This window comes from Hordeum vulgare, chromosome 1H (genome assembly GCF_904849725.1).
Source record: "Hordeum vulgare subsp. vulgare chromosome 1H, MorexV3_pseudomolecules_assembly, whole genome shotgun sequence".
Taxonomy (NCBI): Eukaryota; Viridiplantae; Streptophyta; class Magnoliopsida; order Poales; family Poaceae; genus Hordeum; species Hordeum vulgare.
Window position 1 is genome coordinate 480,687,153 of NC_058518.1, and position 25,553 is coordinate 480,712,705.

The following is a 25,553-nucleotide window of genomic DNA, read 5'->3' on the forward strand; positions in this document are numbered from 1 at the left end:
GAGAGCGCACGAGGCGGCCACAAGCTTGGTTGCCGCGGCCTCCCCCCTGGCCGCGGCAACAGGGCTTGCGGGCACCTTTGTGCCTCCCGGACTCTGTTTTCTTGCGGAGTACTCCTTCTGGTCCAGAAAAAATCATTATATATATGCCCGAGGGTTTTGATCTCCGTATCGCGCAGTTTTCCTCTTTTTTCGTTTCGAGCCAGTTTTCTGCCGCAGATCTAGGTCAAGATGTCTTCTCAGGATTCAGAGGGGGACGGCTATGCGGCTAATTACCTTGCTAACCCAAGGTCTATGGGGACTTGGAACCATATGGTTGGACCACTAGCGAGGAAGAGGACTATGATCCCAAGGGGAAGGAACAAACGAGTTCCGATGAAGAGGAGGCTCCTCTACCTCAACCTGAGCGCACTCATGTGGAGTTCAAGAAGTCAAGCCTCCCTGACCAAAGGAAGAAGCCTAAGACCTTGTTTATCCCTTCTCATTTCTTGCAGGAGAGTAAGCAGGAACTTTGCCATAGAGTATTGAAGCTTGAGGAGGAAAATGACGATCTGAGGGAGCAGAACTTTATGCTCAAGTGGAAATTAGACAAGCTCAAGACTGCTTCAACAACTCCACCACCTTCACCACCAAAGGAAGACAACTAAGCATTGGTATGGGCAACTCCCTTGGCTTATGCCAAGCTTGGGGGGTTGCCCTGGTATCGTATCACCTTTATATCTTTTGCTTTTACCTTTGTTTTAGTTCTTTCCTTTTCAGTTTTTATTTCTTCTCTTAGTGGAATAAGTCTTTAGTGTTTAGTTTGAGTCTTTTTCTTTGTGTCTCCCCCGATGTATTCGAGCTTGCGAGCTATATAATAAAGAGTATCTCAGTCAAGGCTTTGTTTTGTGCCGTGATCAAAAATACGAAAAGAATGATAGCATGAAAAATCATGAGATGATCTTATGGAAAGTGACAACTTCACATATAATAAGTATGATGATTGAAACTTGTTGAGAATAGACCAACATAGACCTCAGTCATTGTTGCAATTAATAAGAAGTAATAAGGAAAGAGAGGTTCACATATAAATACATCATCTTAGACACTTTCTATAATTGTGAGCACTCACCAAACTATTACATGCTTAGAAGTAGATGTTAGATAAGGAAGACAACATAATGGATTGTGTTTGCTTGGTTCCAAAGAATGTTATATGATTAGAGATCCCTTAGCATGTGACGATTACTTCCACCTCATATTAGCCAAAACTCCCGCACCAAGTAGAGATACTACTTGTGCATCCATAAACCTTCAACCCAGTTTTGCCATGAGTGTCCACCATACCTACCTATGGATTGAATAAGATCCCTCAAGTAAGTTGTCGTCGGTGCAAGCAATAAAAATTGCTCTCTAATATGTATGATCTATTAGTGTGTGGAAAATAAGCTTTATACGAACCTGTGATGAGGAAGACATAAAAGCGACAGACTGCATAATAAAGTTCTTTATCACAGGGGGCAATATAAAGTGACATTCCTCCGCACTAACAGGACACGCATCCAAACCTCAAAAGCGCATGACAACCTCTGCTTCCCTTTGCGAAGGGCCTATCTTGTACCTTTACTTTTTGCCCTTGTAAGAGTCATGGTGATCTTCACCAATTCCTTATTTAGCCTTTTTCTAGGTGAATGTCATATGCTTGGGAAAGATCTATATTCATATATCAACTTGGAGATGATTATTTATGCTTTATTATTGTTGACTTTACCCTTGAGGTAAATGGTTGGGAGGCAAAACTATAAGCCCCTATCTTTCTCTGTGTCCAACTGAAACTTTGATACCATGAGTACAACGTGAGTTGTAACAATTGTGGAAAACAAAAGATATGATTGAGTATGTGGATTTGCTTTACGAGCTCTTATTTGACTCTTTCTTATGTTATGATAAATTGCAATTGCTTCAATGACTTTAGATTGTTGTTGGCTACTTCTCGGTAAGGTTTTTGTTTCATACTTTGCTTTGTGAAGGAATTGTTACTTTCCCATAAGAATCTCTATGATGTATTGTTGTTCTATGTGTGATCATGATGCCCTCATGTCCGTATTATGTTTTATCGACACCTTCATCCCTAAACATGTGGACATGTTTTGGGTCTTGGTTTTCGCTTGAGGACAAGCGAGGTCTAAGCTTGGGGGAGTTGATACGTCCATTTTGCATCATTCTTTCATGTTTATATTTATCGCTTTATGGACACTTATTATACTTTGTGGTACCATACTTATGCCTTTTCTCTCTTATTTTGCAAGGTTTATTTGAAGAGGGAGAATACCGGCAGCTGGAATTCTGGACTGGAATAGGAGCAAGTCTGAGTCCTCTATTCTGCGCAACTCCAATTGCCCTGAAAATCAACGTGGTATTTTTGGAAATATATAAAAAATACTGGGTGAAAGAAGTGTCAGAGGGGAGCAACCAGAGGCCCACAAGCCTGGTTTCCGCGGCCTACCCCCCTGGCCGTGGCAACAGGGCTTGTGGGCACCCTAGAGGCCCACTGTCCCCCCTCTTTTGCTATATGAAGGGTTTCATCCGAGAAAAAATCAAGGTGGAGATTTTTAGTGGATTCTCCGCTGCCACGAGGCGGAACTTGAGCAGATCTAATCTAGAGCTCCGGTAGGACGATCCTGTCGGGGAAACTTCCCTCCCGGAGGGGGAAATCGTCGCCATCGTCATCACCAACACTCCTCTCGTCAGAGGGGAGTCATCTCCATCAACATCTTCATCAGCACCATCTCCTCTCCAAACTCTAGTTCATCTCTTGTAACCAATCTCCGTCTCGCGACTCCGATTGGTACTTGTAAGGTTGCTAGCAGTGTTGATTACTCTTTGTAGTTGATGCTAGTTGGATTACTTGGTGGAAGAGTTTATGTTCAGATCCTCGATGCTACTCATTACACCTCTGATCATGATTATGATTATTCTTTGTGAGTAGTTGCTTTTGTTCCTGAGGACATGGGATAAGTCATGCTGATAATAGTCATGTGAATTTGGTATTCGTTCGGTATTTTGATATGTTGTATGTTGTCTTTTCCTCTAGTGGTGTTAATGATATGGTTAGACGTTGTCTTAATTCTTCTTTCGTAGTTGTGGATGCTTGCGAGAGGGGTTAATCATAAGTGGGATGCTTGTCCAAGTAAGGGCAGTACCTAAGCGCCGGTCCACCCACATATCAAACTATCAAAGTAACGAACGCGAATCATATGAACATGATGAAACTAGCATGACAGAAATTTCCGTGTGTCCTCGGGAGCGTTTTTCCTCTTATAAGACTTTGTTTAGGCTTGTCCCTTGCTACAAAAGGGATTGGGCCACTTTGCTGCACCGTTGCTACTACTTGTTACTTGTTACTTTTCGCTTGCTACGTTTCACCTCACTACACCATCAGTTGTTACCGCTACTTTCAGTGCTTGCAATTATTACCTTGCTGAAAACCGTTTATCAGAGCCTTCTGCTCCTCGTTGGGTTCGACACTTTTACTTATCGAAAGGACTACGATGATCCCCTATACTTGTGGGTCATCAGCCACCTCGTGCACCTCCCGGACTCCGTGTTCGTGCGGGGTACTCCTTCTGGTCTGAAAAAAATCATTATATATACTTCCGTTTGGTCTGACCCCTGCATCACGCAGATTTCTTCTGTTTTTCGTTTCGAGCCTGTTTTCTGTCGCAGATCTAGGTCAAGATGTCTTCTCAGGATTCAGAAGGGGAGAGCTATGTGGCTGATTACCTTGCTAACCGCAAGGTCTGTGGGGACTTTGATCCTTATGGCTGGACCTCTGATGAGGAAGAAGATTATGATCCCAAGGGGAAGGAACAAACGAGTTCAGATAAAGAGGAGGCTCATCTACCTCAACCTGGATGCACGCATGTGGAGTTCAAGAAGTCGAGCCTCCGTGACTCAATGAAGAAGCCTAAGACCTTGTTTATCCCTTCTCGTTTGTTGCAGGAGAGTAAGCAGGAATTATGCAAAAGGGTGTTGAAGCTTGAAGAGGAAAATGATGATCTGAGGGAGCAGAATTTCATGCTCAAGTGGAAATTAAACAAGCTCAAGACCGCTTCAACAACTCCTCCACCATCACCACCAAAGTAAGACAACTAAACATGGGTATGGGCAATCCCCTTGGCTTGTGCCAAGCTTGGGGGAGTTGCCCCGGTATCGTATCACCATCACATCTTTTGCCTTTACCTTTGTTTTAGTTTTCCTTTTTCAGTTTTATCTTTTTCTAGTAGATTAAAAGTCTTAGTATTTTAGTATTGAGTTTTGCTTTGTGTCACCCCCTATGTATTCGAGCTCGTGAGCCATATAATAAAGAGTGTCTTAGTTGAAGGGCTTTGCCTCTTGCCATGATCAAAAGAGTGAGAATAGAACAAAAGCATGAAAGATCATGTAATGATCTTATGGGAAGTGATGGCTTCACATATAAAAAGAATGAGGATTGAAACTTCTTGAGGGTAGGCAAACGTAGACCTTGCTCATGGTTGCAATTAATAGGAAGTGATAAAGAAGGAGAGGTTCACATATAAATATATCATCTCTGACACCATCTATGATTGTGAACACTCACTAAACTATTGCATGCCTAGAAGTAGATGTTGGACAAGGAAGACAACATAATGAATTGTGTTTGCTTGGCTCCGAACAATGTTATATGATTTGAGATCCCTCAGCATGTGACGATTGCTTCCACCTCACACTAGCCAAACCTCCCGCACTAAGTAGAGACACTACTTGTGCATCCATAAACCTTCAACCCAGTTTTGCCATGAGTGTCCACCATACCTACCTATGGATTGAATAAGATCCCTCAAGTAAGTTGTCATCAGTGCAAGCAATAAAAATTGCTCTCTAATATGTATGATCTATTAGTGTGTGGAAAATAAGCTTTGTACGAACCTATGATGAGGAAGACATAAAAGCGACAGACTGCATAATAAAGTTCTTTATCACAGGAGGCAATATAAAGTGATGTTCTTCCGCACTAAGAGGACACACATCCAAACCTCAAAAGCGCATGACAACCTCTGCTTCCCTCTGCGAAGGGCCTATCTTGTACCTTTACTTTTTGCCCTTGAAAGAGTCATGGTGATCTTCACGAATTCCTTATCTTGCCTTTATCTTGGCTAACGTCACATGCTTGGGAAAGATCTATATTCATATGTCAACTTGGAGGTAAGTATTCATGAATTATTATTGTTGACATTACCCTTGAGGTAAGCAGTTGGGAGGCAAAACTATAAGCCCCTATCTTTCTCTGTGTCCAGGTAAAAGTTTGATCTCATTAGTACCACGAGAGTCGTAGCAATTGTAGAGAATGAAAGAATGATTGAGTATGTGGATTTTCTTTACAAGCTCTTATTTGAGTCTTTCTGATGTTGTGATAAATTGCAATTGCTTCAATGACTAAAGGCTATCGGTTGTTACTTCTCGTTAAGGTTCTTGATCCATGCTTTACTTTGTGAAGGAATTATCACTTTAGCATGAGAGATTATATGTTGGTATTGCTGTTCTGAGCATGATCATGATGCATGCATGTTCGTATCTTGTTTTGTCGACACCTCTCTCCCTAAACATGTGGACATATTTATTGAGCTAGGCTTTCGCTTGAGTACAAGCGAGGTCTAAGCTTGGGGGAGTTGATACGTCCATTTTGCATCATGTTTTCATGTTGTTATTTATCGCTTCTTGGGCTGTTGATTCACTTCACGCTACAATTTTTATACCTTTTCTCTCTTATTTTGCAAGGTTTACATGAAGAGGGAGAATGCCGGCAACTGGAATTCTGGCCTGAAAGTGGAGCAAAGTTGAGATACCTATTCTGCGCAACTCCGAACGCCGTAAAAATCAACGAGGATTTTTTTCCGGATTTATAAAAAATACTGGGCCGAAGAAGTGCCAGAGGGGCGCCAGGGGGTGGCCACAAGCATGCACGGCGCGGCCACCCCCCCCCCCCCCCCACGTCACGCCATGAGGGCTTGTGGGCACCCTGCTGACCCACTGGGCCCCCTCTTCTACTATATGAAGGGTTTCGTCCAGGAAAAAATCAAGGAGGAGCTTTTTCATGGATTCGTCGCCACCACGAGGCGAAACTTGAGCAGAACCAATCTAGAGCTCCGGCAGGACGATCCTGCCGGGGAAACTTCCCTCCCGGAGGGGCAAATCGTCGCCATCGTCATCACCAACACTCCTCTCATCGGAGGGGACTCGTCACCATTAACATCTTCACCAGCACCATCTCATCTCCAAACCCTAGTTCATCACTTGTAACCAATCTCCATCTCATGACTCCGATTGGTACTTGTAAGGTTGCTAGTAGTGTTGATTACTCTTTGTAGTTGATGCTAGTTGGATTATTTGGTGGAAGAGTTTATGTTCAGATCCTTGATGCTACTCATTACCTCTCTGGTCATGAATATGATTATGCTTTGTGAGTAGTTACTTTTGTTCCTGAGGACATGGGATAAGTCATGCTAATAGTAGTCATGTGAATTTGGTATTCGTTCGGTAATTTGATGTGTTGTATGTTGTTTTTCCTCTATCGGTGTTATGTGAACGTCGACTACATAACACTTCACCATTATTTGGGCCTAGAGGAAGGCATTGGGAAGTAGTAAGTAGATGATGGGTTGCTAGAGTGATAGAAGCTTAAACCCTAGTTTATGTGTTGCATCATAAGGGGCTGATTTGGATCCACTAGTTTAATGCTATGGTTAGACTTTGTCTTTATTCTTCTTTCGTAGTTGCGGATGCTTTCGAGAGGGGTTAATCATAAGTGGGATGCTTGTCCAAGTAAGGGCAGTACCCAAGGCCGGTCCACCCACATATCAAACTATCAAAGTAACGAACGTGAATCATATGAGCATGATGAAAACTAGCATGACAGAAATTCCCGTGTGTCCTCGAGAGCGTTTTTCCTCCGATAAGACTTTGTCCAGGCTTGTCCCTTGCTACAAAAGGGATTGGGCCACTTTGCTGCACCGTTGCTACTTTTTTTACTTGTTGCTTGCTACAAATCATCTCACCACACAATCACTTGTTACCAACAATTTCAGTGCTTGCAGATTTTACCTTGCTGAAAACCATTTGTGAGATCCTTCTGCTCCTCGTTGGGTTCGACACTCTTACTTATCGAAAGGACTATGATTGATCCCCTATACTTGTGGGTCATCAGTAAGGAGTCAGGTATGAATTTCACGTTTGATTGTGTTAAATCCTTTGTTGAGACAAATACTTTTTGTGACTTTAGCGCTAAGTATGGACTTGACTCTGAGATAGTAGCTTCACTGTGTGAATCCTTTGCTGCTCATATTGATCTCCCCAAAGAGAAGTGGTTTAAATATCATCCTCCTTTAGAAGTCAATGTAGTTAAACCCACTCCAGTTGAAGAGAAAGTCATTGCCTACAATGATCCTGTGGTTCCCAGTGCTTACATTGAGAAACCACCTTTCCCTGTTAGGATAAAGGATCATTCTAAAGCTTCAACTACGATACGTATAGGCTATATTAGAACACCTACACCCCTTGAGCAAATTAGAGTTGAACCTCGCATTGCTATTATCAAAGATCTTCTGTCCAACGATGTTGTGGGACATAATATTCACTTCTGTGAAGATGCTGCTAGAATTGCTAAACCTCACGTTAGAGACAAACATAGGATTGTTGTTGGCATGCTTGTGGTTTCTGTTAAGATAGGAGATCATTGTTATCATGGTTTATGTGACGTGGGTGCTAGTGTTAGTGCAATACCTCAATACTTATATGATGAAATCAAAGATGAGATTGCACCTGTTGAGATAGAACCTATTGATGTCACTATTCAGCTTCCAATAGAGATACTATGTGCCCTGTGGGAATTGTTAGGGATATTGAAGTCCTGTGTGGTAAAATGAAGTATCCTGCTGATTTCCTCGTTCTTGCTACCGCACAAGATAGCTTTTGTCCCATCATATTTGGTAGACCTTTTCTCAATACCGTCAATGCTCATATTGACTGTGAGAAGCAAATTGTCACTGTTGGCTTTGAAGGTGTGTCACATGAGTTCAATTTCTCCAAGTTTGGTAGACAACCTCATGAAAAAGAGTTGCCTAGTAAGGATGAAACCATTGCCTTAGCTTCTATTTTCGTGCCTCCTTCTGATCCATTAGAGCAATACTTGCTTGAGCATGAAAATGATATGCATATGGATGAAAGGGATGAGATAGATAGAGTTTTCTTAGAACAATATCCTATCCTTAAGAATAATCTGCCTGTTGAACTGCTTGGGGATCCTCCCCCACCAAAGGGTGATCCTGTGTTCGAGCTTAAACAGTTGCCTGATACTCTTAAGTATGCTTATCTTGATGAAAAAGAGATATATCATGTTATTATTAGTTCTAGCCTCTCAGAGCATGAAGAAAAGAAGTTACTAAAAACTCTGAGGAAGCACCGTGCTGCTATCGGATATACTCTTTATGATCTTAAGGGCATTAGTCCTACCCTATGCCAGCACAAGATTAAAACCGATCCTGATTTCAAACCAGTTGCTGATCATCAAAGGAGATTGAATCCTAAGATGAAGGAAGTAGTAAGAAAAGAAATACTAAAGCTCCTAGAAGCGGGTATTATCTATCATGTTGATCATAGCGATTGGGTGGGTCCGGTGCATTGCGTCCCTAAGAAGGGAGGCATTACCGTTTTCCCCAATGATAAGGATGAATTGATCCCACAGAGGATTATTACTGGTTATAGGATGGTGATCGATTTTAGGAAATTGAATAAGGCCACTAGGAAAGATCATTACCCTCTGCCTTTTATCGACCAAATGCTAGAAAGGCTGTCTAAACACACACACTTCTGCTTTCTAGACGGTTACTCTGGTTTCTCCCAAATACCAGTTGCACAATCTGATCAGGAGAAAACCACTTTCACCTGCCCTTTCGGGGCCTTTGCTTATAGACGTATGCCTTTTGGCTTATGTAATGCACCTGCCACCTTTCAAAGATCTATGATGGCTATATTCTATGACTTTTGTGAAAAGATTGTCGAGGTTTTCATGGATGACTTTTCCATTTACGGGTCTTCTTTTGATGATTGCCTCAGCAACCTTGATCGAGTCTTACAAAGATGTAAAGACACCAATCTTGTCTTGAATTGGGAGAAGTGCCACCTTATGGTTAATGAAGGCATCATCTTAGGACATAAAATTTCCGAAAGAGGTATTGAAGTCGATAAGGCTAAGGTTGATGCAATCGAGAAAATGCCATACCCCACAGATATCGAAGGTATAAGAAGTTTCCTTGGTCATGCTGGTTTCTATAGAAGGTTCATTAAAGACTTCTCTAAGATTTCTAGGCCTCTTACCAATCTCTTGCAAAAGGATATTCCTTTTGTTTTTGACGATGATTGTGAGGAAGCCTTCGAAATACTTAGGAGGGCTTTGATAACTGAACCTATTGTTCAACCACCTGATTGGAACTTACCTTTTGAAATCATGTGTGATGCTAGTGATTATGCTGTTGGTGTTGTTCTAGGGCAAAGAGTCGATAAAAAGTTGAATGTTATTCACTACGCTAGTAAAACTCTAGACAGTGCCCAGAGAAACTATGCTATTACGGAGAAGGAATTTTTAGCAGTCGTGTTTGCATGTGAAAAGTTCAGGTCTTACATAGTTGATTCCAAAGTCACTATTCACAGTGATCATGCTTCTATTAAGTACCTCATGGAGAAGAAGGACGCTAAACCTAGACTTATCAGATGGGTTCTCTTGCTACAAGAAATTGATCTGCACGTTGTTGACATGAAGGGTGCTGATAACCCAGACCGGTAGGAGATAACTTGTCTAGGTTGGAGAACGTCCTTGATGACCCACAACTTATTGATGATAGCTTTCCCGATGAGCAATTGAGTGTCATCAATGCTTCACATAGTGCCCCGTGGTATGCTGATTATGCAAACTATATCGTTGCCAAATACATACCACCTAGTTTCTCGTACCAGCAAAAGAAGAAATTTTTCTTTGACTTGAGACACTACTTTTGGGATGATCCTCACCTTTATAAGGAAGGAGTCGATGGTGTTATTAGACGTTGTGTACCTGAACATGAACAGGGACAGATCCTACAGAAGTGTCACTCCGAGGCCTACGGAGGACACCATGCGGAAGGTATTGCAATCAGGTTTCTATTGACCCACTCTCTTCAAGGATGCCCGTAAGTTTGTCATGTCTTGTGACGAAAGTCAAAGAATAGGTAATATTAGCAAACATCGGGAAATGCCTATGAACTATTAACTTGTCATTGAACCATTTGATGTCTGGGGCTTTGATTATATGGGACCTTTTCCAAAATCCAACGGGTATACTCATATCCTAGTTGATGTTGATTACGTCACTAAGTGGGTAGAAGTTATCCCCACTAGTAGTGCTGATCACAACACCTCTATCAGGATGCTGAAAGAAGTTATCTTCCCTAGATTTGGAATCCCTAGATATCTAATGACCAACGGTGGTTCACACTTCATTCATGGTGCTTTCCGTAAAACGCTTTTGCATGATGCTTTCCGTAAAACGCTTTTGCACCGAGGAGGCGACAAGCCTGTACGGTGATACATCTTCGTCGTATCTACTTTTCCGAACTCTTTTGCCCTTGTTTTGGACTCGAATTTGCATGATTTGAATGGAACTAACCCGGACTAACGTTGTTTTCACCAGGATTGCCATGGTGTTGTTTTTGTGCAGAAATGAAAGTTCTCGAAACGTCCTAAAAATTTACGGAGATTTTTTCTGGAATAAAAGAAAAATACGGAATTATTTTATATTGATTTATGTGTATTGGATATTGATTTATGTGTATTGGATATTGATTGTATCATAAGCTGCTTCTATACCGTACAAACAAACAAGATGCTGCCAATTTTTTAAATTACTTCAATCATATTCTTTCATTATTTCAATCATCAAAGATATTACCAAAACTATCTTGTAATTATTTTATATCTGTTCGACATCATACAACCCACCAAACAATATCTGTTGTATGTTGCATCTCTCATACAACCCAAGATGCAATATACCAAACAAAATCTGAGTTGAACCCAGCTCGTATCATGCACCCAACCAAACACACATCTCATTTTTATTTTGCATCAGGTCAACCAGGCCAGGACCACCCAAGCTCCTTCATGCAATGCATCCTGGATGCACCCAGGCAACCAAACACGCCCTTTGTGAAGAAGAAAAAAAATAATTTTACACAGGCCGTGCCTCCTTCATGCAATTTTTTACACACGCCCATTATCCTGGATGCATCCTGGATTACACGGAGATTTTTTACGGCGCAAAGATCCATCGGAGGGGGCGTGCCAGTGGGCCACAAGCCCACAAGCCGCAGCCACCCCCTATGGTCGCGCCGTGAGGGCTTGTGGGGCCCACGTGGCACCACCGCCCCCAATCTCAGCTCTATATCTTCCGTTTCGCCTGGATAAAATCAGAGAGAAGGCTTCATCGCGTTTTGCGATACGGAGGCGCCGCCACATCCTGTTCTTCATCTGGAGGGCAGATCTGGAGTCCGTTTCGGGCTCCGGAGAGGGGAAATCATCGCCATCGTCATCATCAACCTTTCTCCATCGACAATTCCATGATGCTCTTCATTGTTCGTGAGTAATCTCATCGTAGGCTTGTTGGACGGTGATGAGTTGGATGAGATCTATCATGTAATCGAGTTAGTTCTTGACGGGGCTTGATCCCTAGTATCCACTATGTTCTAGATTGATGTTGCTACTACTTGGCTATGCTTAATGCTTGTCACTAGGGCCCGAGTGCCATGATTTCAGATATGAACCTATTATGTTGTCGCCAATATATATGTGTTTTAGATCCTATCTTGCAAGTTGTAGTCACCTACTATGTGTTATGACCCGGCAACACCGGAGTGACAATAGCCGGAACCACTCCCAGAGATGACCATAGTATGAGGAGTTCATGTATTCACCACGTGTTAATGCATTGGTCCGGTTCTTTATTAAAAGAAGAACCTTAATATCCCGTAGTTTCCATTAGGACCCCGCTGCCACGGGGGGGTGGACAATAGATGTCATGCAAGTTCTTTTCCCTAAGCACGTATGACTACATACGGAATACATGCCTACATTAGATTGATGAACGGGAGCTAGCCACATATCTCTCTGTGTTATAGCTGTTACATGATGAATCACATCCTTCACACTCATCCATCACCGATTCACTACCTACGAGTCTTTTACTACTGGTCCTCGCTATGTTACTTTGCCTAGGCTTGTCCCTTGCTACAAGAGGGATTGGGCCACTTTGTTGCTGTCACTACTGTTGTTACTTTGCTGGTGTCACTACTGCTGCTACTGTTGCTACTACTGTTACTTGTTACTTTGCTGCTGCTGCTACTACTACTGTTCCTTGCTACTCTGTTGTTACTTGTTGCAAGACTTTGTTGGCGCCGTTGCCGAGACTGGGTAAGCAGTACTGACAATCCCGTCAACCAAGGCTTTTTCTGGCACCGTTGCTATCATACTACCTTGCTACTGATACTTTGCTTGCAGACACTAATCTTTCAGGTGTGGTTGAATTGACAACTCAACTTCTAATACTTGAGAATATTCTTTCGCTTCCCCTTGAGTCGAATCAATAAATTTGGGTTGAATACTCTACCCTCGAAAACTGTTGCGATCCCATACGCTTGTGGGACATCAAGGTTTTTTCTCGCGCCGTTGCCGGGGAAGCACAGCTATATTCTCTGAGTCACTTGGGATTGACGTCTGCTGATCACTATGAGGAATCCGAAAGATCCAAGAACTAAAATCCTACCTTCCACTACGAGGAGAGGTAAGGAACTGCCATCTAGCTCTGCACTTGATTCACCTTCAGTTTTTAGTAAGTTTGCGACTTCGCCTCCTGCTAGAAATCTTGATATGTCGCCTGTGCTTGATGATGCTACTCCTGCTATCCATGATGCTTATGATGCTGCTATGCTTGATACTATGCCTGATGATGCTATGCTAGATGCTATGCCTGATACTGCTTTGCCACTAGGTGCATTCCTTGATGCACAACTTGCTAGAGCTACTGCTAGATGTGATGATACTTCTGAAACTGCTGATACTATTGAAGTAGAACCTGCTACTATGCCTGAATTGCCTGATATGCGCTATGTTATGGAGGGAGAGATAGCTGAGGATTTTCTTGCGTGTAAGGATAGCTATGATGTTGAGAAACTTCTGCGCAAGTGGAAAGAAAATCTCTGAACGCTAGGATGAAATATGACCCGAAGTTTGCCACTTCGCCTATCTTTGTGACCGATAAGGATTATGAATTCTCTGTCGACCCTGAGTTAATCACTCTGGTCGAATCTGATCCTTTTCACGGTTATGAGTCTGAAACGGTTGTAGCCCATCTTACCAAACTACACGATATAGCCACCCTATTCACTAGTGAGGAAAAGATTCGCCACTACTATATGCTCAAGTTGTTTCCTTTCTCGCTAAAGGATGATGCTAAGACCTGGTTCACTTCTCTTGCTCCTGGTTGTGTGCGTAGCCCCCAGGATATGGTCTACTACTTCTCTGAAAAATATTTCCCTGTCCATAAGAAGCAAGCTGCCTTGCAGGAAATATAGAACTTTGCTCGAGCTGAAGAAGAGAGTCTCCCACAAGCTTGGGGAGGCTTATCCAGCTACTGAATGCTTTGCCTGATCACCCTCTTGAGAAGAATGAGATACTTGATATCTTCTATAATGGACTTACCGATGCTTCTAAAGACCACCTAGATAGTTGTGTCGGTAGTGTTTTTAGGGAACGAACCGTAGAACAAGCTGAGATTCTACTGAACAACATCTTGTGCAATGAGAAGCTTGGACTATTCCCGAACCACCTCCTAAGCCAACTCCGAAGAAAAGAGGTATTCTATTCCTCAGTCCTGAAGATATGCAAGAAGCCAAGAAATCTATGCGAGAGAAAGGCACTAAATCTGAAGATGTCAAAAATCTACCACCTATCGAAGAGATCCATGGTCTCGATAACCCGATACAGGTAGTAGAAGTAAATTCTCTGCATAGGTTTGATGAGAGTGATATTCCTTTTGATAAACCTGCTAGCTTATGCATGGATGAATTTGATAACTTCGTTGCCAAACAACAAAGTTTCAATGATTATGTTAGCAGACAATTGGAAAAGAATGCTCGTATGCTCAGTCATTTAAGTGCTTGTGTGGACAGAAACGTCAATGATCTTAAGCTCCTGAGTAAACATGCCTCTATGGTTACCACTCAGGTAGAACAAGTACTTAAAACTCAGAATGACTTGCTCAACGAGTTGAATGACAATTCTGTCAGAGTCGTTACTAGAGGCGGTAGAATGACTCAGGAACCTTTGTATCCTGAGGGTCATCCGAAGAGAGTAGAACAAGAATCTCAAGGAGTTACCACTGATGCACCTAGTCATCCTAGAAAGAAGAAGAAAGATGATAGGAACCTGCACGCTAGCAACCCTGTTGCTGCTACACCTGAGAGTCCAAACGATGCCTCTGTCTCTGATGCTGAGACACAATATGGTGATGAACATGAGCCTACTGATAATATCAATAATGATGTTCATGAAGATGCTCAGCCTAGCAATGAAAAGGATGTGGAGATTGAACCTGTTGATCTTGATAACCCACAGCCTAAGACTAAGAGATACGATAAGAATGACTTCACTGCTAGGAAGCACGATAAAGAAAGGGAACCATGGGTTCAGAAACCCATGCCCTTTCCTCCCAAACCATCCAAGAAAAAGGATGATGAGGATTTTGAGCGCTTCGTTGAAATGATCAGACATGTCTTTCTGCAGATGCGTTTGACAGATATGCTCAAAATGTCTCCGTATGCTAAGTACATGAAAGATATTGTGACTAATAAGAGGAGGATACCTGATCTTGAGATCTTCGCGATGCTTGCTAATTATACCTTCAAGGGTGGAACTCCGAAGAAACTAGGTGATCCCGGTGTGCCCACTATACCTTGCTCCATTAAAGGTAACTACGTGAGAACTGCGTTATGCGACCTTGGAGCCGGTGTTAGTGTTATGCCTCTCTCTCTCTTTATCGTAGACTTGAGCTGGATAAGTTGACACCAATTGAAATCTCTCTGCAAATGGCCGACAAATCAACTGCTTTCCCTATCGGCATTTGCGAGGATGTGCCTGTTGTGGTTGCTAACACCACTATCTTAACAGACTTTGTTATCTTGGATATTCCCGAGGATGATGCCGTGGATGTCATCCTCGGAAGACCCTTTTTAAACATTGCAGGGGCTGTTATAGATTGCAACAAAGGCAATGTCACTTTCCATGTCAACGGTAATGAGCATACAGTGCACTTTCCGAAGAAACAATATCGAGTACATTGCATCAATGCTATCGAAAAAGCTTCATCGATTCTTATTGGGAGCTTTGAATGCCCTATTCCTCGTGTCAAGATGAAGTATGATTTGCTTGTTGGGGAGATACATATCCCCATTGAGGTGACCTAGTGACTATTCGAAAATTCTCCGTTCTCTTTTTGCGATTCAAGATAGTTTTGTCAAAGAGGCTTAATCAGCCCCATTGACGGATTTCTTTCGATGACCATGAGATGGATGAATCGAGGAGTCAGAAACCTATGTTCCAAGCTTTCACTTTAGGTTGCTTAGAAGAAAAATGATAGGTTTAGATTAGTTTTCCCTGTTTTCTGTTTTATCGTCCGGTAGAAAAATTCCCCGAAAATAAAAGTTCTCCGAACGCTGTGAAAATCTAGTATGATTTTTTCTGGAATATTTGAAAAATACTGGGACAAAGAGTCTGTCTGGGGGCCACACCAGTGGGTCACAAGCCCTAGGGGCGCGGGCACCCCCCTAGCCGCGCCACCCAGGCTTGTGGGGCCCATAGGCACCCCCTCCACTCATTCTTGCTCCCATCTCCTTCTCCTACCTCCAGAAAAAATCATTTCGCAGCTCAAACCCGTGTTCTTGCTCCTCTTGCTGGGATTTTCGATCTCTTTGCTCAAATCGCCGTTCTCCGAACTGTTTTGGGGAAACTACTCCTTGGTAAGTGACTCCTCCATTGGTCCATATGAGTCCGCCATACCTACCTATTTGCGGTATCTACCTGTCGTTCCAAGTATATTTGCATGTGCCACTCTCTAAATCTTCAAGAAATAATCTGTTTTGCATGCCCGAACCGCTCATGTGGTGACAGGGGGCTATCAGTGTCTTTCATGCTAGGTGTGTTATCCTCGATGTGTGTTTATTCACTATCATTCACGAGAAAGGGGCCGATAATTGGAATTCCCAGTTCCATGCTCAAATCGAAAAGATAATTGCAAACAAAACTCCCCCTGGATTGATGTTGGTATGGACGGCACCCGAGTATTCGGCTAGTCGTGGAGTGTGATTGATTGGTTGTGGGGGAGTCAAAACTTTACTTTTCTGTTTGGGAACCGCCTATAGCATGTGTAGCGTGGAAGATCGTGAGAACTCTTAGTCATTGCATTGACAATGAAAGCATGTCACCCAAAATTATTATCTATGTTTTCAAAGCTTGAGCTCTGGCACCTCTGCAAATCAATGCTTCCCTCTGCGAAGGGCATGTCTATTTATTTTCCTGTTGAGTCATCCTCCTCTTATAAAAGCACCAATTAGAGAGCACCTCTGTCATTTTTATGCTTTGCTTTTAACTGTGTTGAGTATGACTGTGACTGGATCTTTCTTGCCATGAATTACAATGTTTAGTCAGCCCTTGGTCTTTGAAGGTGCTCTGCATTTATGCTTTACGGTCTCAGAAAGAGCTAGCGAGATACCATCTATTCGTGCTGCTTCATGATTTTTTTGATTGAAGTGTTGACGTTTGAGACTTACTATTATTTGCTCGCTAGTTGATTATGCCATTGATATGAGTTTACCGTGAGACCTGGATGTCATTTGCTTATGTTGTTTACTTGTGATCTTGCTGAAATTCTGGATATGAGTTAGACATAGTTGCAACAACAAGATCAAACGGAGTTCGTCAAAGTTTTTCTTTTGTCTCTTTCAGTTTGTCAACTGAATTGCTTGAGGACAAGCAAGGCTTTAATCTTGGGGGAGTTGATACGTCTCTGTCGTATCTACTTTTCCGAACTCTTTTGCCCTGGTTTTGGACTCTAATTTGCATGACTTGAATGGAACTAACCCGGACTGGCGCTGTTTTCAGCAGAATTGCCATGGCGTTGTTTTTGCACAGAAATAAAAGTTCTCGGAATGACCTCGAAATCTACGAGGAATTTTTCTGGAATATATAAAAAATACTGGCGCAAGAATCAACTGGAGGGACGGAGTCAGGAGCCCACAAGCCCACCAGGCCCGGCCCCCCCTGGCCAGGGCTGGCAGGCTTGTGAGCCCCTCAGGGCTCCGTCACCCCCAATTCCAGCTCTATATAACCTCTTTTGTCCGGAAAAAAATCAAGGAGAAGAGTTCATCGCGTTTTACGATACGGAGGCGCCGCCACCTCCTGTTCTTCCTGTGGAGGGCAGATCTGGAGTCCGTTTTGGGCTCCGGAGAGGGGAGATCGTCGCCAACGTCATCATCAAACTTCCTTCTTCGCCAATTCCATGACGCTCTTCACCGTTCGTGAGTAATCTATTCGTAGGCTTGCTGGACGGTGATGAGTTGGATGAGATCTATCATGTAATCGAGTTAGTTTTGACGGGGATTGATCCCTAGTATCCACTATGTTATGAGATTGATGTTGCTACTACTTTGCCATGATTAATGCTTGTCACTAGGACCCGAGTGCCATGATTTCAGATATGAACCTATTATGTTGTCGCCAATATATGTGTGTTTTAGATCCTATCTTGCAAGTTGTAGTCACCTACTGTGTGTTATGACCCAGCAACCCCGGAGTGACAATAGCCGGAACCACTCCCGGAGATGACTATAGTATGAGGAGTTCATGTATTCACCACGTGTTAATCTGTTGGTTCGGTTATTTATTGAAAGGAGAACCTTAATATCCCTTAGTTTCCATTAGGACCCCGCCGACACGGGAGGGATGGACAATAGATGTCATGCAAGTTCTTTTCCCTAAGAACGTATGACTACATACGGAATACATGCCTACATTAGATTGAAGAACTTGAGCTAATTACTTATCTCTCTGTGTTATAACTGTTACATGATGAATCACATCCGGCATAATCATCCATCACCGATCCAATGCCTACGAGTTTTTCCTACTGGTCCTTGCTACGTTACTTTGCTGCTACTACTGTCACTGCTGCTGCTGTTACTCTGTTGCTACTGCTGTTACTGGTTACTATTGCTACTGCTGCTATCATACTACCTTGCTACTGATACTTTGTTGCAGACATTAAATCTTTCAGGTGTGGTTGAATTGACAACTCAACTTCTAATACTTGAGAATATTCTTTCGCTTCCCCTTGAGTCGAATCTATAAATTTGGGTTGAATACTCTACCCTCGAAAACTGTTGCGACCCCCTATACTTGTGGGTTATCAGGGGATCGTTTGTAGCCTTTTTCAATAAGTGAGAGTGTCAAACACAATGAGGAGCTAAAGGTAGAATTAATATTCTCTCGGGTTCTATCGACCACCAATACACTCTATGCACGCTAATGCTTACTTTACCTAGAACAAGTATTTAACTATTTTGCTGGAAGAAAATTAGAAGTACTTAGTAGCTATAATAGATAGTTTTGCAAGGTAATAAAGAACACAAAAAATAAAAGTTAGGTACTATATTAGGTAAATTTTAATTTAGTCAATTGTTTAGTAGAAAGTTTTTTGTAACACAAGAGAAAGATTTGTCCCTACGCAATTGATAACTAGATCAGTAATCGTTATTGCAGTTTTATATGAGGGAGAGGCATATGCTAAGATACTTTCCGTACTTGGATAATATGAACTTATGATGGACCTCTAGCAAGAATGGGCAACTACTAAAAATCGTTAAGGTAAACCAAACCATAGCATTAAACATCAAGCCCTATTTACTCCCACACACAACAACCCCCTTATTCGGTTGTTAGCTTCTGTCACTCTAGCCACCCACTATAAACGAGTCATGAACATATTGCAACACCCTAAAGCAGGAATCCTCCTCGTGTGCGCGACATGGAAGGCACCACAGGACAACACCGAAATAAAACATGCAACTCAAACCAATCACGATCATTAATCAACCCATAGGACAAAATAAATCTACTCAAACATCATAGGATAGCCTCACATCACTGGATAATAATAAATAGCATTAAGCACCATGTTTAAGTAGATATTACAGCGGGCAAGAGAGGTTTTACACCGCTCCATAGAGGGGGAGAGAGTTGGTGGTGACGGCGATGGAGTTGTTGGTGCACATCGCCGTCATGATGGTTGCCCCGGCGGTGCTCCGACGCCACCGGGAGAGAGAGGGGCATCTTTCTTATTCCTTGGCCTCCTCATAGATGGGAGGAGAGTTTACCCTTTCGTCCATGGCCGCCATGGCTCCCGGAGGGCAGCAACCCCTACGAGATTGGATATCCCTCTCAGTTTCTCTCCTGTTTTCGCGATGGTTTTCTGGTCCTTCAACGTTTCTTAAATATCCGGAGATCCGTAACTCCGATCGGGCTGAAATTTTGAGGGGATTTTTATCGGAAAATTATCTTTCTTACGGCGAAAGTAGGGTCCAACCGACTTAAGGGGTGGCCAGAAGCTATCAGGGCGCTACCAGGCTTAGCTTGTGGGGCCCTCGGGCACCGTGTTGTGTTGATTTTTCTTCCCAAAATTCACATACATTCCAAAAAAACTTCGTAAATTTTTATCATGTTTGGACTTCGATTGATATGGATTTTCTGCAAAACAAAAATACACAAAACAGGAAGTGACATTGGGCACTCGCTAAGTAAGTTAGTCCCAAAAATAATATAAAATGTTGGTAAAAGTATATGAAAGTTATAGTATATTGGCATGCGACAATTAAAATTATAGATACGACGGCGACGGATCAACATCCCCAAGCTTAATTCATGCTCGTTCTCGAGTAGGTAAATGATAAAAAGATAATTTTTGATGTGGAATGCTATCTAGCATAATCTTGAACAAATGTCTAATCATGATAGGACTATTAAGATACAAGTGTTTCATGGCAATAGTCTATCATTTGACAAAAGAACCATACTCCAGTTTACTACCAAACAATCATGCCCTTTTAAAATAACAATGATAAAGAATGTTATCCCTACAAAATCATATATCCTGTCATGCTTGGTGTTTCTAGCATAAAGTATAAATCATGAGCACCTTGGTGTCAAACCAAGCAATTGGACCGTACTTCTTAACGCGCTTCAGCATTTTATACCTCGCTCAATACATGAGCATGAACCATGGACATAACCTATAGATGGAATAAAGTATGGTGGCAGGTTTCGATGGAGTAAAATTGGAGAAGAAAGTCTCGCATCAACTAGGCGGATCAACAGGCTATGGAGATGCCCATCAGTCGATATCAATGCAAGGAATTGGGATTGCCATGCAACGGATGCATTAGAGCTATAAGTGTATGAGAGCTCGGCTGAAGCTAAGTGGGTGTGCATCTAACTTGCTTGCTCATGAAGACCTCGAGCATTTGAGGAAGCCCGTCATCGGAATATACAAGCCAAGTTCTATAATAAAAAAATTCACTAGCATATGGAAGTGACAAAACATGAGACTCTCTATATGAAAAAGATGATGCCATGTTGAGGTACAAGTGTGGAAAAAGAGGTAGTATCTCTATCCAATCCTACAAGTACAACCCCTTTTACTTTGTGTTCTAGTTTTGTATATTTTTTGTCCTACTTTGTATCTAGTTAACCCACCCCCTCTATTATCGATTTGGTAGCAAGCGATATAATAGGCTATTTCCAAACTACGTTTTGAGTGCGAGCGTAGCTACGCAGACAATGTAGTTGCGGGGCTGATAGTGTCTTCCTAGTTGCTCCCCCTGTGTTTGATATACTCTACTTATCAAGCGAAAGTGCTACAATGGCCTTGTGCCCTTGGAGGACATCAGTCAGCGAATCCAGAATCTCCTACGCCTCCACTTCCATCTCCTGTCGATCGGGTAACCACGCACAAATCTCGTGCAAGTGCATCCTCTTGCGTGTATCTCTCCCCGCAAGCCGCCGCAGCCACATCTCCTCCAGCACCACCATCTCTCTGATTTGCCTCTTACTCTCTCCGGGTCTGTGATGAGGAAGAGACGAGGAGGCGGTGTGAAATGAGAGGCTTCCCGATTGAAGATGGGGATTGAATGTCTCCACTAATTCAAAAAATGCCATTTTGTGTCGCCCGAGGGAATCTCCACCATGCACCCATCGAAATTCTCGATGCTTGCAAAGTGGCACGCGAATTGAGCAGTGGTACACGGTACAAACTCATCTGTACTCGAGGAGTCCCGCCGCCGGGAGATCCAGGATGTACCACGCCGGCCATCGTTCAATTCCCCCCTTCCCCATCCGTGTCGTCATAGGTACCTCCTTGACGCCTTTAGAACAAGCTCGATGTCTACGGCCTCGCCGACGGCGTCGCCCTTATCGGCATGCCGGCTCCACACAAGCTTGAATATCGCGTGGATCAGATCAGGATGGAAGGTCTCGTCACGGTGCTTGTGCTTTGCGCGTCTCTTCATCGTCCATGGTGACTCCGATAATGTACTCATTTAGTTAAGTTGTTGCCCGAAACAACGCATAGACATTTAACTAGCGATTAAAGATATAATAAAAGATGTGATTAAAGATGCCCTAAACAAATCGCCCGAGCAAACATGCCCGCTTAAACCAAAACGCACATGCTTCTCGCACGCGAGCATGAAAAAAAACAGGGCGTCGATCAGACCTGGCCAAACGGGCCGGCACGGCCCATCCAGGCACGTTTATTAGTCGGGTCGTGTCGTGCCGGCTCATGGGCTACGCCTTCAGGCCCAGGCATGGCCCGATTATTAAACGGGCCGACGTGTTTGCCTGATTAGAACGCTGGAATGCATATTTTTAACCTTATGAACTTATTTTTGAGCTTATTGAACTATATTTTTGTATATATATATATTAAAAAAAAAAAACGGTCCGTGTCGTGCCGGCTCGCGTGTCCAGCCTCCAGACCTAGACACAGCCCGAGGCGTGCTTCATTGCGGGCCCGAACACGATTAACCCATGCCGGGCCGGGCTCGTGTCGTGCCCGACACGCGGGCTGTCGGGGCGGCCCATTTACCTGGCCCGGCGTCGATGAGCAGTTCGACCTCTCGCTCTCGATCTACTACCCTCCTTTTTCCCTGTTTCCATCCACTCCTCCACGCGGTCAAGTTAAACGAGACTCCAAACTAAACGCACACCCCACCACACCGCCCAACCCGAGCCCAGCAGCAGCAGCAGCAGCAGCAGCAGCAGGGCATCGCACTCACCGACGCAGCCCGCCTCCACCTCCGCCGCCTGCCCGCGACGGCAAGCGCGGGGCCGGGCTCCCCACGGCGGGCGGGCGCCGCCGCCACACAACTCCGGGATCTCGAGGTAGTTGCCCGCTTCCCGCCCCCCGACGCCTTTTCTCCTCTCGCTTTTCCTTTTCTTTTTTTTGAAAGGCTCTTTCTCCTCTCGCTTGTTTGCCGCCAAAGCCCAAACCTCGGCGCTCCGTCCCTGGATACGCCGGCGGGCGGCGGGGGAGTCTGGCCAGTGGCTTGGGGAATTCTGGTTAGGATTTGGGGTTCCAGCTGTCAGATCTCCGGGTGACCTGGTCTTGGTGCTGAATGCTGCGAGTTTTCGGTCAAGATCCCGCGAGTTAGGTGAGCAGTTCGGATCTTTGAGATGCGAAAAATCTGTGTCAAGGGTGGGATTTTTTTGGGGACTGAGATTTGCTCCTGTTTACTCAATCTGTACAATTGCGCAATGCGTGGGCATTATGTGCTTCATTGGGAAACCCGTGATCAGTTGTTAGTTCATTCATGCTTACGGTTATGCGTCCAAGCTTGGTTTCGTCGTGTCCGAGGAAAACACTTAGCACTATGGTAGGTAGAGTGATATGTGTTAGATCAATCTCAGTCCGTATGCAGTACATGTCTCGATGTGCTTGTTCAATCATCTAGACGAGCATGTTTTCCTTCGTAAATGGTTCTGAAATCCATGAGTATCTTGCAATGCTTTCTTTGTTTCTCTGTTAATGTAAAGGTTGTGACAGTCTAAACCATGTGTCCTGCAAATCACAGTTTTCATTTCAAGCATGGTTGATGATAGTGTAGGATTCCAAATCTTTTCTCACATTTTGATAACGGTAAACGTAATGTTCATGTCTCGATTCATCTAACTGGGCGATGTTGGTTTTTCCATCTCCATTGAGCAGGTAGCTTGAGTTAATGTGCAGTATATAGTGATTTGCATGTCTTAAATTGCTTGTGAGATCAGTAAACTGCTATGGGTATATGAAACACAGCTGAAGAAGCCCCATATTGTTTTGTATCGGTGAATGATCAGTATTTTGTCTGTTACAGATCTTAGTATCCCTAGAGATGGAAGGAACAAATACAGGTTTATGGTAAACCCTGGTAAATTTTCGTGGGAGGTCAACAAGTGGCAGCCTGATTAAGACTGCTACACCACTTTGTGGTTCATCTCTAATCAGTGATGAAGAGAATGAAGATCCCAAAGCGTTATGTCATAGTATTGCTGACATTCATCTGCACAAATGTTTGTTACATTGAGCGTGTGGGTTTCTCAATTGCGTACACCGTGGCAGCTGATGCAATCAACGTGAATCAAGCAAACAAGGGCCTGATACTCTCCATGTTCTATTATGGTTATGTTTTGTCGCAAATTCCTGGTGGATGGGCAGCTCAGAGATTGGGAGGGAGACGTGTTCTGCTGCTGTCATTCCTGTTGTGGTCTTTGATATGCGGTCTAATTCCACTAGACCCTAACAGAGTAGTCATTCTGGTCCTTTCTCGCCTTTTTGTTGGTGTAGCACAAGGTTTCATATTCCCTGCCATTCACACAGTTCTGGCACAATGGGTGCCACCACAGGAGCGCTCTCGCTCAGTGTCGTTAACAACCTCAGGGATGTACCTCGGGGCAGCTGGTGGCATGCTGTTTTTCCCAAGTCTAGTGAAGCACATGGGACCCCAATATGTATTCTTTGTCGAAGCAGTACTTGGAGTAGCATGGTCTGTAATATGGTTGAAGTTTTCCAGTGAGCCACCTCGCACAGACCTTCCAAAAGTGGCAATGCCAAAAGTAGCATCTCGAGAGAAGATCAAGGCACTAGCAGGAGGGGTTGTTGCACCTCGCACTGTAAAGATACCATGGCGAAAGATTATCTTCAGTCTACCTGTTTGGGCAATTGTTGTGAACAACTTCACCTTCCACTATGCCTTGTATGTTATCATGAATTGGCTGCCTACCTATTTTGAACTAGCCCTTAAGCTTAGCCTCCAGGATATGGGATCGTCAAAGATGCTTCCCTATTTCAACATGTTTATATTCTCCAACATTGGTGGAGTGGTTGCTGATCACTTGATTACAAAAAGGATCTTATCAGTTACCAAGACAAGAAAGCTCCTTAACACCATTGGGTTTGTTGTCGCGGCTGTTGCACTTATGGCCCTTCCTTCATTCGGGACGCCCTCAGGGACTGTGATATGTTCATCGGTATCTCTTGGATTTCTGGCTCTAGGAAGAGCAGGGTTTGCCGTGAATCACATGGATGTTGCTCCAAAATTTGCCGGCATAGTGATGGGGGTTTCAAATACTGCTGGGACATTGGCTGGGATAGTTGGTGTTGGCCTCACTGGAAACATTCTGGAGGCCGCAAAGGCTTCTAACATGGATTTAACAAGTTCTGAAACCTGGAAAACAGTGTTCTTTGTTCCAGCATACCTCTGTATTTTTAGTTCAGTCATTTTCTTGATCTTCTCTACTGGCGAGAAGATTTTTGAATAGAGGATGATTATTTTTGCCTGTTCTTTTCTTCTCATTTACGGTGAGGCGGGATAGCAAAATGGGAATACCACATGTATTTTGTTCATTATCTGTCAAATTTCAGAGCTCAGACTGCATTCGACACATATTAAGTAGTAGTATTATGTTAGGAAGAATGTCTCGTTTCGGAAGTAAATTGTGTTATCTGAAATGATCCTAGTAGTTTCAATATCCTGGGGTTTTGTAAAGCGTCTAGTTTGGTTTTGTCGGATGACTTGTGTGTGTATAAACCACCTTGAATCGCAACGCTCGCTCTTGGGTATTGGAACAGAACGATGGAGTTTTTGTTGAGACTGCGATGGAGAAGTAGAGCATTACGTATGAGTATACATCTTGGAGTTACCAGAAATGCTCCAGAACAATGGAGTTTTTGTTGAGACTGATGAATTACAGTGTAAGGTTCTGTTGACGAAAGGTTTAGATGGAGCCTACGTGCATGACTTATGCAGTTTGTGACAGGTGGTCACGCTGTTGTGGTTGTCAATGGTATGATTAGTAATTATTTCGCTAATGGTAGAGGCTTGCGGCAAGGG

At 43.4% G+C, this 25,553-nt stretch overlaps 1 protein-coding gene across 4 annotated transcripts; it reads left to right on the forward strand.

Annotated features, from left to right (window-relative positions):
• The first annotated feature begins 22,358 nt into the window (after positions 1 to 22,358).
• LOC123447417 (probable anion transporter 7) lies at positions 22,359 to 25,151 on the forward strand. Of its 4 annotated transcripts, none has more exons than XM_045124023.1 (2): positions 22,359 to 22,566; positions 23,390 to 25,151. In XM_045124023.1, exon 2 carries the CDS (start codon positions 23,671 to 23,673, stop codon positions 24,979 to 24,981), a length of 1,311 nt encoding a protein of 436 aa, XP_044979958.1. In that variant the 5' UTR covers positions 22,359 to 22,566; positions 23,390 to 23,670; the 3' UTR covers positions 24,982 to 25,151. The 4 variants fall into 4 exon arrangements, with proteins under 4 accessions (XP_044979958.1, XP_044979974.1, XP_044979951.1 ...); XM_045124039.1 differs by having other exon boundaries at positions 22,523 to 22,566; positions 23,538 to 25,151; XM_045124016.1 differs by lacking the exon at positions 22,359 to 22,566 and adding an exon at positions 22,645 to 22,835.
• The last annotated feature ends 402 nt before the right edge of the window (positions 25,152 to 25,553 follow it).

Excerpts from the sequence above, each read along its gene's own strand:
- LOC123447417 (XM_045124023.1), top strand. The coding sequence starts at position 23,671 with ATGAAGAGAATGAAGATCCCAAAGCGTTATGTCATAGTATTGCTGACA.